The sequence below is a fragment of the Balaenoptera physalus genome, assembly GCF_965194825.1.
Source record: "Balaenoptera physalus genome assembly, chromosome: 16".
NCBI classification, from domain to species: domain Eukaryota; kingdom Metazoa; phylum Chordata; class Mammalia; order Artiodactyla; family Balaenopteridae; genus Balaenoptera; species Balaenoptera physalus.
In genome coordinates this window covers 16,201,952-16,214,131 of record NC_138898.1, presented here as the reverse complement: position 1 = coordinate 16,214,131, position 12,180 = coordinate 16,201,952, and the positions used below count along the sequence as shown (strand labels likewise).

General features: G+C 46.5%; 1 protein-coding gene across 1 annotated transcript; it reads left to right on the top strand.

Annotated features, from left to right (window-relative positions):
- The first annotated feature begins 993 nt into the window (after window positions 1-993).
- R3HDML (R3H domain containing like) lies at window positions 994-11,509 on the top strand. Its single transcript, XM_082430433.1, is given in 6 exon segments — window positions 994-1,289; window positions 4,314-4,432; window positions 4,533-4,665; window positions 5,795-5,910; window positions 9,556-9,652; window positions 9,656-11,509. Coding segments are annotated over 6 exon segments (756 nt in total). The 5' UTR covers window positions 994-1,031; the 3' UTR covers window positions 9,689-11,509.
- Window positions 11,510-12,180: the final 671 nt, after the last annotated feature.

The window sequence follows — 12,180 nt, the reverse complement described above, 5'->3', positions numbered from 1 at the left end:
CAGCCCCAGCCCTGCGCATTCCAGGTGGAACAGCAGAGGCATGAGAGGGCGGGAGAGAAAAGCCCACAGACCAGCAGGCGGAGCCTCCTGGACAAGTCTGTCCCGGCGGGAAGGGGAGAGGGCTGTGGAGCTGGGACGTCAGATGCCATCACCTCCTGGGGGACCTTTAAAGTCGCTGTGCTGCCAGGCGGGCCAGGGTGTCTGCAGCGGTCCTCTGCCTCCTCAGCCGTCTCCTGCCACCCGCCTGGGCTGCCCATCCTGGGTACGCGACCCTGGAGAGCCTGGTGCCTCGTCTCCGGATGCCTCTCTCTGGCTCTCTTCTCTTTTCTCTCCATTTTTTCTGTTCTCTTTTTCCCCTTTCTCTCATTCTACCTCTCTTTCTGTCTCTCCCATGTTTTTTCTCTTTTTGCCCCCGTCATTGTCTCTCATTCTCTCTTGTATCTACCTTTTTCTTTCTTTCATGCCTTTTCTCTGTATCTCTTTTTGTCAATCACCTTTTCTTCTCCCTCATTTTTTTTTCTGTTTCTCATTTTACTTTCTTTCTGCTTCTTTCTGTCTTGCTCTCAATCCCGAAATTGCAGCAACCCAGGGACAAGAGTGTCCTGCACTATACCTTGGGGAAGGTGGGCGCTGCCCCTCTGAGGGCACCGACGGAGCCCACTTCCAGCAAGATTGGTGAAGAGGGTGTCCAGGCTGGGGAGGACGGGGGTCTGCCTCCTGGGCTGGTGGGATGAAACCCTGGCTTTGAAGTGGCAGCGTCATCTCACCCCAGTGCCTGGCCCAGATTTAACCACTGTCTGGGCATTTCTTCCCATTGCCCCATCCACTTAGTCCACTGGGGTGGGAAGAATGGGGTGTTGCGCCCCTGGACGAGAGCCGAGTCAGGAGGTCTTTGCCAAGTTCCCAGTAGATAGCATCCTCTGGGGTGGTAATGCTGGAGAGCACTCAGGGTTTGGTGCCCTCATGACCGCCCCCTCCAGGCAGCCGGCTCTGACTGCACAAGGCCAGACGTGTGACCCTTCCAGCCAGCTATGCCCCTGCTGCCCGGCACCGTGGGCCTGGCAGGCCTGCTCTTCTGGGCAGGCCAGACAATGAACGCCTTGATGCCCAATGCCACCCTGGCACTGGCCCAGACCGAGGGCACAGCTGTGCGACCCCTGACTGGCCTGGGGGTGCCCCGGTACCGGCGGAAGCGCCACATCTCTGCCCGGGACATGAGTGCCTTACTGGATTATCACAACCATATCCGGGCCAGCGTGCACCCACCTGCCGCCAACATGGAGTATATGGTGAGTCCCCATGCCCTCCCAGTGCCTCCTCCAGCAAACGCCAGTCCACTCAGTGTGTCCTGGAAAGACTGGACCATTCACGAGCCTGGCCTCACTAGCCAGTATCTGGGCATCTGGGTCCTGTGGAATGGGCAGGAATTCATCTGCCCATTTTACAGATGAGAAAACTAAGGCGGTTGTATAGGTCCTTTCTGCAGGCAGGAGCAGAGGACTGTGACTTATGGAGCATCTCCTGTGCGCCAGGCACTTACGTGTAACCCTCTTCCTTCAAGGTGGGAATTATCTCCATTTTCCAAATAAAGAAATCAAGATGCAGAGAATTAATTTGCTGAAGGTCACCCAGTTGGGATTGCATCCCAGGTCTGCCGGCTGCTAAAGCTGTCTTAACTAACACAATACCTTTTCCAAGAATTCTGGCTTCCAGCCAGGGAGCCGCAGGGGGCGGCGGGTGGCTGGAGCTTTCCCTGCCATTGTCTCTTTGCCCCAGGGGTTTGATGGACACACCCAAACTGTCCTCAGCAAGCCTGTGGAGGTAGAATTTGGAGAGATGGGGTCTGGTACCTGGAGTGGGAGTGGGGGTCTCAGGCTGAGGAGAAACAGCAGCTGACCAGCAGAGGCAGCTGGGATGTCTTCCTTCAAAGAGGCAGGGTGGGGGGCTCTCACCCCCGTCCCCCCACAAGCCAGACTCCAGAGGGGAGGAGGGAACCTTTCTCTTTATCGCAGCCCCTCCCCCAGGACCATTGTCCCAAAGCAGCCTGGAGAGATAGGCTTCCATTCCACCTACAGATTTCTTTAGGCAAAGGGATTGCTGACCTGCCCCCTCGAAGATAAACACCTGCTCCCTCAACAGCCTGCAAATGCTTATACTTCTGCAGCGTGTCCATTCACTTACGTACCAGCTCCTGCTTGGAGCCAGGCACCACGCTAAGCCTCGTGGACGCGGCCGAGAACAGGATGGACAAGGTCTCGTCCCTCACAGAGCTTCCGTTTTAGTGGGGATGATAGAAAACAAAGATCAGCCACAAAAGTTACGTGTAACACGACATCAGGTCGCAATAAGGTATTGGGAGGGGTGGGGATAGGAGCCCAAATGGCAGGCAGCTGGAGGCGGCGGAGCCATTTATTTGTTCATTAACTGACTCATCCATTGATTAACACAGTGACTGGCATGTAGAAGGCCTTCTAGTTTTCAAACAATGACACATTTATTGAGCACCAGCCTGTGTGCGAGGCCCTCCCCACAGCAGGTGTTTAATTATTGCATGCTTTGTAGGACAGAGAGAGCTAGACAGCTCACCAGGGGCCCGAGGAGTGTCAGTGAGTGTGGGTTTGATGTTTGCATGCTCCTACCTCAGTTCACCCCTTTGTGGCACGAAGGAAACATTCCTGTTTTCCCTAAAAATGGATGAGTCCAACATCTCTGGGGAGATGTCTGGACCCCTCTTTGGGGATCCCCATTGCTTCACTAGCTAGCTTCAGCCCACAGGACTGGTATCTGGCTAAACATCCCTTGCTTAAGGAGCCCTTTCCCTCCTCTGGCTCCAAGAAAGACCGGGTCCCGTTTCACATTCTCACACCTGCCAATTGTAATGATTGTTTAACATCTCATTTCCTTGTTAGACTGTGAGTCCTTGTTCAATATTTGCTGAATGAACAGATGAAACGAATAAAAGAATAATATCTCAGAATCCCAGGAAGTCAGAGTGGAAGGGAACTAGTATTTTTTTTCAAAGTGATGCTTTTTCAAGTTATAAAAGTTGGAGCATTCAGAGATTGGAAAATTAAGAAGCTGTTACGAAGGATGAGGAAGGTATTCTCTACGTGCTAATGTGGAATCATCATTAAGGTAACCCATCTGGTTAAGTGAAAAGAGCTAGGGGCCAAATAGAATGTCTGGAGTCCTGCCATTTGTCAAAAAAATTCATATATATATATATATATATATATATATATATATATATATATATATATATATATATAAAATTATTGTATGCATGTAATATATAATTATTTTATGTATATACCATATAAGATATATAATTACATATGTAAATATACATGTGCATATATGATATACTTACAGGTGTAGAATATTTCTGGAACAGGACACAAGAAACTCACAGTGACAGTTGCCTCCAGGGTCAGGGTGGCTGGAGGGACGAGTGTAGGACGGGGATGAAAGAGTCTCCACTTTTCCTCCTTCAAACATCTTACATATTAAATTTGTTCATGTTTTCACTGTTAAAAAAAGAACCTTTTGAATTAAAAAATTTTAATGTTTAAATAAACACATTGGGGGCTTCCCTGGTGGCGCAGTGGATAAGAATCCGCCTGCCAATGCAGGGGACATGGGTTCCATCCCTGGTCTGGGAACTAAGATCCCACATGCCGCGGAGCAACTAAGACCATGGGCCACAACTACTGAGCCTGTGCTCTAGAGCCCGCGAGCCACAACTACTGAAGCCCGCGCGCCTAGAGCCCGTGCTCCGCAACAAGAGAAGCCACCACAGTGAGAAGCCCGCGCACCGCAAGGAAGAGTAGCCCCTGCTCGATGCAACTATAGAAAGCTCGCGCGCAGCAACAGCCAAAAATAAATAAAATTAAATCTTTAAAAAATAAAATAAACACATTGAAAAAAATACAATAAATGAAAAAAAAAACCCATTCTCTTCCCATCACTCTGGGCTGAGTCACTTCTAGGGACTGCTGGGAACTCCTAGGCCCATACCCTGGGACCCTGCTCGGAGCAGAGAGCCCCAAACTTGAAGTCCAGTGAAGGAAAAAGGGCATTAGACTAGGAGTCAGAGACCTAGGTGTGGATCTCGGCTCTGGTGTGGACTTGCCTTTGACCTTGAAGTCGTAAGCCTTCTCTGAGCCTCAGTGTTCTAATTTATCAAGTGGATTGGTTGCAGGGTTCCAAAGGAGATGGGGAGTCAACGTACCATGTATACGTGCATCTCTAGACACTGTTGAAATGATGGTGTTTGTTCCCCCGGGGAATTTCATGACCTTTCTTTTTCCCAGGTCTGGGACAAGCGGCTGGCCAGGTCTGCTGAGGCCTGGGCCACGCAGTGCATTTGGGCCCACGGGCCCTCACAGCTGATGAGATACGTGGGCCAGAACCTCTCCATCCATTCTGGCCGGTGAGTGAACCTCTGCCCTTCCTTCACTCCATCACTCAACAAGGTCACTGAGCACGCTGATGGCAGAGTGACTTTTCTTCTATCTTCTCCGCCTCTGCAGGTACCGCTCGGTGGTGGATCTCGTGAAGTCTTGGTCTGAGGAGAAGCGTCATTACTTGTTTCCGGTCCCGAAGGACTGCACCCCGCGCTGCCCCTTGCGCTGCAGTGGCCCTGTGTGCTCTCACTATACCCAGGTACACCTTTGTTGGGATGTAGGGCTGATGAGAAAACAAATCCTCTACCTTAGAAGAAAAAGAATGTGGTGGGACAGCAATTAGAAATAAAACAGAGGCCCTTAACAGACTTCCTTTTACATAACGAGCCTGTTCCTGGAAAGTTGTGTGTACATTGAATTGAGCTGAACTGGATCTTGTTTTGAGGATCTTAGGTCGGCGGACCATATTGTTTGACCCCAAAATGGAGATGTGTGGTCTGACAAGTTCAAGACTGCCTTTGATTTCAATAGGTCCAAATATTTTCTAGTATTTTTTATTTTCTAAGGCTCCTGCTATCTTAAAAAAAGAAACACCAGATAAGATTACAAAAGATTGTAGTATATTTTGAGTGCTAATATTGAAGTTGTTACCACTTATTATACATAAAAATACAATGCAGTATAATGTTGCAAGAAATAGGACCAGAAGTTTTCAATGGTAGGAAAAATGTCTACTTTCAGGTCTGCCAATCTCTCTGTGACTCATTTGCAGTAAATGTTAAAAACTGAAATTTGAGACCCCCTAGGAAATGTGAGGCCTAAACCAAATGTCCTTCCTGACATTCATGAAATATTATTACCTCCATTTTACCAAAGGAGAAACCAGGCACAGAGGGGTTAAGTGACTTGGTCAAAGTCACACAGCTAGTGATATTGAGATTCTGATCCGAGGCTGTTTAACTCCAAAGTTTGTGTTTTAACTTCCAACATGACAATGATTTTCAAACATTGGTCACTAAGGGGAAAAAAAAGAAAGAAAGAAATCTAATTGAAAGGTATAGAACATATTAGCATATATCATTCTATATGATAAGATTAAATATTGGTTCATAAAACTTTTGTTCAAATTGTTTGAGGAGGGGTAAGGGTGTGTGTGTGTGTGTGTTGGTACACTGGGTAACAATATAAAATGTATTCCTTACTGTTGGTTATAGTGGAAAAAATTTTGAGAAACATTATAGTACAATATGCCTCTAGTCCCCTCACCCTGAGACAGGTGCCTCCCCCAGGAAAACCTCATCTAATGCATCCACCCTGACACAGCAAGCCCAAGAACCTTTCAGCCCCAAGTCCTTCTCACAGCCTCCTTTGTCTTTGTCCCTCCCCAGATGGTGTGGGCATCTTCCAATCGGCTGGGCTGTGCCATCCACACCTGTGGCAGCATCCGTGTCTTGGGCAGCACCTGGCACCAGGCTGTGTACCTGGTCTGCAACTACGCCATTAAGTGAGTGCAGCTCTGAGGCAGAGGGGGCTCTGGGGCTGGAGGGTGGACCCTGAGGTGGAGTGGGCAGGATTCTCAGAAAAGGAAGACATACAGGACACCCTGCCCTCCTCCGTTCTAAATAACCTGAACATCATACAATTCAGTACTTTTAGAGTCAATCAAGAATCCTTTTTCTTTACCCAAGTTTCAGAATCGATTGGGAGATAGACAGAGGACCAAGGCAGGTGGATAGGCAGTGTCCCTGATGAAACCAACAGTGGAGAATGTGGCTTAGGTCTGCCAGCCAAGTGGGCTTGCAAATATCTCACTGTTGAATTAGACCTTCATATCCACTGACAGGCAACATTGGCCAACCATAGGCCTCTTCTAAGTGCAGTGCCAGCCCCTCTAAGCTTCCCACAAGAAATAGAGCAACCAGGAATACATGCTCCCTACAGGCAGGCAGGTCCCATAGGAAAGAAAGGAAGGATGCAATGAGCATGCTCAGCTGCTTCTCCCAGACTCTCCAGTCAGCTTGGTGGGAGAGAAGTCAAGAGTGGTCTTCATATGCTAGTCTCCTGGAAACACAGAGAAAGGGGGATGGGAGTTCCCATCCAACATACAGTATACAAACTTGCAACAGATTCTCATATAAAACAGATTACAGACTCTCATACACAAACGGGAACAAATTCTAAGTAAACATGATATTCAGAGTTTCAAGATTACATAGTCATAACTGCCTTTTACTCTCACGTAGCTCTTGATCATTTACAAAACACTTTCCCCTTATTATCTCATTGAAGAGATGAAAGAGAGAAAGAAGGAAAAAGGGAAGGACACTGGGAAAATATTTACTCTTTTTACAGATGAAGACATTGAGGATCAGAGAGGTTAAGTGATTTACCAAAAGCCACAAAGCCAATAAGTAGCAGAGCTGTTTGAAGCACAAGTCTTTTGATTTCATTTTCTATCTACTGTACTATCCTGATGTTCTGGAAGTCATTGGTAGCCCGAACTCAGATTCTCAAGTCAAGATATTTGTTAGATGGAGACATCTATTGACAAAGTGTCATAATGCAGCCCAGCTTTATCAGATATGGGAAAATGCAACAAAGCAAATTCCGTCGCACACAGCTTAAGGAACTGTTCCAATTTGTTTGCTGACATATTGAATTTTTGAAGCATTGACTATTAACCGTATAGTTGTTAAGATTTTTAGGCTCTGGAGTCAAGACTGTCAGAGTTCAAATTTGTGATTCAACTTCTCCATGCCTGTTTTTCATCTACAAAATGGGAGTAAAATGGTATCTACTTATAGAATTGTTGAGAGAATTAAGTGAGCTGACCCAGGTAATGTCCCCAGGCTCATAATATTTTGGAATACATGTTGGTTCTTATTCTTATTACTAGACCTGGGTTTGGGTCTCAGCTCTACCATGTACACACTGAGGACTTTGGATAAGTCATTTCATCTCCTTGGGTCTCAGTCTCCTCTTTTAAAATAGGGCTAATGCTACCTGGCTCACAGAGGATCTTGGTACATAGTTGCCCATAGTCCATGTTAAATAAATAGTGGCCAGGATTATAACTAGGTTATAAACTCTTTGAGGGCAGGAAATAGACCTGATTCATTTTGGTATCCTTTTACTACAGTGATTTCAAACCTTTGTTCTTTCAAGCAGAACTCTTTTCTAAGTGGTTAAATTAAACAAAAAAAAGAATGACTTTTATTCCATCACCCCTGGTGTCTCCACCACCCACATTCCCTGCCCCCAAACTTCCAGGAACACCTTTTTTTTTTTTCCTGCTGGAAAAACTGGTAGCGTTTGATATATTTATTTATGATTGTTTAAAATTTTATTACATTTTATACTGATGTACATGCTTTAAAATTCAGTGGGTATGAAAAAAGGTAAACACAGAATGTTGTCTCCCTCCCCTGCCCACACTTCCCCTCTGTAAGTTTCTTGCATAACCTTCTGGAGATCTCTTATGTACTTACAAGCATGCGTATGTTTTCACTCCGGGAGCACCTTTTGAAAACGGAGAACTCACAGCATCTGGCACAAGGCCTGATGCCCACTAGATGCTCTGGAAGTGTTTGTGGAATGAATGAATGAATGAACCCATATGAAACCAGAAATGCATACTTTTCTAAGCACCTTGGCTGACTGTACTTACAGTCATTCAACAATCACTTTTGGAGGAAAAAGATTCCATTTCTGTCCACAAAGAGTGTTGGTTTAATGTGTGAGAAAATAAGGCACTGGGACTTGAAAGGTAACTAACACTACAGGCCAGTGGTGAGATTATTAGGTAGCTCTTAGCAAGAACTGGGGGAGTGATTTTAGGCTTGGAGAAGACAAAGAGGGGGGAAAAGAGAAATCTGTGGGCTGGGATGGAGAAGCGAGTTGTGGAAAGATGAGGTGTGTAAGCTGGATCCACTTGCTGCTAGAGCAGTCTGGAAGGCCTGACTGAAAGCTGTAGACGTGATTCATAAGCTAGGGGCCAGCAAACTACAGCTCACAGCCAAAATCTGGCCTCCTGCCTATTTTCATAAATAAAGTTTTATTGAAACACAGCTACGATATTTGTTTACATATCGTCTAGGGCTGCTTTCATGCAATAAAGACATTTGGTCTCCAAAGCCTAAAATATTTACTATCTGGCCCTTTACATTGCCAACCCCTGCACAGGCAATGGGGAGCCACTAAAAGTTCTTGAGCAGGAGAATGATATGATGAAGGTTTGTTCTTTTTTTTAAACAGCTTTGTTGAGATATAATTTACATACCATATAACTTACCCATTTGCAGTGTACAACTCAGTGGGTTTTGGGTATATTACGTTATTCATTTTTTCAATCGTGGTAAAATATATGTAACATAAAAGTTGCCATTTTTAAGTATACAACTCAGTGGCATTAATCACTATTTCCAAAATGTTTTCATCACCCCAAAGAGAAAATCTGTAACCTTAAAGCAATGGCTCCCTACCCTCCTCCTCCCTAAAGGCTGTGGTTCATTGAGAGGATTAACTCCGGAGCAGGTAGGATGGATTTGGGATAAGGCCATTGAAGAAATAAATGTACAGCAGTGGCCACAAAGAGGCTTCATGGGCATGTCCCCCATGAGTGAATTATACTCAGTATCTAATTATTCTAGTTCTCATTTGCATACCACCTTGTAAGTTACAAAGTGTTTTCACATAATTTTTATGGACACCATTTCACTTATTTATTTTATTCAGAGGATAAAATCAAGGCTCAAGAAATGAGGTGGTTTATTCTGTCACCAACTGGCAGGTGGCAGAATCCAGGACTAAAACTCAGACCCGCCCGCTGGGGAGGGGAGGGGGGTGTTTGTGCTGGGAGGTGAGAGTGGGGTGGAAGGAATAAGAAAATCAGCATGTCCTGGGGAGCCACTTATCTGCCAGGTGAGGTGCTAGAGGCATGCGCACATGGCTCCATTATTTGATCTGCTGCTGCATCCCTGTGTGGGAGGGAAGTCTTCTATTGGTTTTACAGATGAAGAGACTGAGGCTTGCAGGTGTGACTTGGCCACAGGGCCAGACAGTGGCACTGCTGAGATTTGGAAACCTCTGTGAAGGTGGCTCCATGTAACTGTCCCCCGACCCTGCCTCCCTGAGACCTTTTCTCTTCCAGGGGCAACTGGATCGGCGAGGCGCCATACAAGATGGGGAGGCCGTGTTCTGCCTGCCCTCCCAGCTACCAAGGCAGCTGCAACAGCAACATGTGCTTCTAGGGGCTCAAATCCAACAGGCTCCTGTGGTTCTGAATTTTCCCTGGGCTCCGGCAGGGCTCCAGCTGGGCCTGACCCTCCAAGAGTCCCTTCCCAAAGACCGGGTCAAGGGATTTTTTTTTAAGGACATGAGTTTGGCTTACTTCACCAGTCTGAATTTTCCCTCCTGATTCCATTTCCTAAATGTCCAGCATGTGCCAGAAGAAAACAACCTCCTTGCCTTCCTTCTTACCTGTTACATCTTTTTTTCCTCCGGCCTCTGGGAAAGAGGCCTGCATCTTTAATTGACTCAGTTCTCCCAGAGCCAGGGCTGGAAGGAGAAGTGGCAGCAGTTTTGTGACTCTCAGGCCTCAACCCCACAAGTCTTTGTCCATCCAATAAAAGGTATTTATTAAATAATCTTTATCCTGAAACCTACCTTCATTCATCCAATAATAGCCAACCAGCTTCTGGGCAGCCTTTGAGGACCTGTGGTCTCCCTCTCTAAGATGGGACCATTTCAGCTGCAAGCTTTTAAAAAATAACTGAGATTAGCATATGGACACCCCCCCCCCCACAGTGTTTGTTACTGGAGCCACCGCAGGGTCCAGGCACCCCTTTTACAGATGGGCATACTGAGGCTTAGTGAAGGGGTGTGACTTACTGAGAGCCGCATGGCTTGTCCTTGTCCACGAAAGCACCCAGGTTTAAGCTCAGGCTCTGACAATCCCTTCAGGCTGTTCCAGACACCTCTCTGAATGTCAGAACTGAGAGGTTAAAGCCGAAGCTGGCCTGAGGGAACTCCCTCTTTCAGCGTTTTTTTTCTTCCTGTCACTCTCTCTGCCTTGGTGTCTCTCTTTCACCTACTGGTCTCTCTTTCTCTCACCCTCCTTATTTCTCCCTTGGAATCTCATTCGCATTCCCAGAAACCATTTCCCCTCTCCCCACCCCACCCCACCCAGTTATCATAACACACAAAAGTCCTTTTGTCTTTAGAGATAGTAAAATCTCTCTCAGACCTTGCCCTCCAGCTGGGGCCCACTCCCTGCCTGGCTGGAGAGAGCGCCTTTCAAAGACCTGGATGGAAAACAGGCCCCCTTTCCCCAGAGTCCCTACATTGTCAACGGAGTGAGTTTTTTTCCCTCTTGGTCATTCCCACCTGGGCTATGTCTTGTGCGTATCAACACCACCTCCCTCCGCCCTCAATAAAGTCCTTTGAGATCCCGTGCAATGGCTCTTTCTGGTCCCTGTCTCAGCTCTCAGGAGGGTCAAAAGAGGAGAGAGGGAAAAGGAGTAGGGGAGATGGAGCGAGGGGAAACCAGCTCAAGAGGAAGGCCAGGGGAGAGGCTAACAGCCCCTCAGCCCCTTCTTTGCACCAGGTACATCAGCTAGATCACACGTGCATGTGTCTGTATTATCACTCCATTTTACAACTAAGAAAAATGAGGCTTAGCAGAAGTTCCCAGTAGTGAAATAAAAACAAGGACGCTGTTCTGAGTTCATTATTCTTAGATTATATCCCGCCTGCTTTTTTTTGGGGGGGGGTATTAAAATGTCCTTTCATTTATTACACAATGGTGATAATAAACGTTAGATTTCCTAAAAAATTATTAATGTACTTTTATTGGGTGGGGGGGAAACGGCTTGCCAACCCTATGTAAAATTCCCAAAATGTTCTGGAAATTTAAGTGGCATGTGACCCTCTGGATTCAATGGCATGTATAGGGTCACATAGCTAGTAAGGAACAGACATGGGATCTGATTTCAGCTCCATCCAACCTCAATGCCTGTGCTGTTTTGAGGGTCCCACGTTACCTTCCTGTGTCCTATCAGGATAACGAGAATAATGACCACTGGCATTTATGAGCTGCTGAGTACACTCTTTTTTTTTTTTTTCTGAGTACACTCTTAATCTCATTGAATTATCACTGCTATCTTAGGTGATACGTACTGATCCCATCCCCATTTTACAGACATAAAAACTGAGGCCAAGTCCAGGGGAGTCCACCAGGGAACTTTTGCTGCAAGAAATCTGAAACAGCTTTCAAACCTCTGTAATATTTTATGTTTTTTGAAGATCTTCATCTCCCAATCCCATCTGATTTCTCATTTGCTCATACAGTCACCAACCAAGAGGGTTAAGAGCATGGACTCTGGAGTCAGACCGCCTCGGCACAAATTTAACTCAGTGGCCAAGTGTGCTTGCGTAAGTCGAGATCTTAGTGCCTCAGTCTCACCTATAAATAGGGACACTAATCATATCTGCCTCATTAGGTCCTTCAAAACATTAAATGAATGAATACATGGAAAGCACTTGGAACAGTACCTGGCGCTAGCGTAGATGGCTATTTTAAAAGTTCAACATCAGGATTCCCTGGTGGCATAGTGGTTAAGAATCCACCTGCCAATGCAGGGGACACGGGTTTGATCCCTGGTCCAAGAAGATCCCACATGCTGAGGAGCAACTAAGCTCATGAGCCACAACTACTGAGGCTGTGTGCCACAACTACTGAAGCCCATGCACCTAGAGCCCGTGCTCCACAACAAGA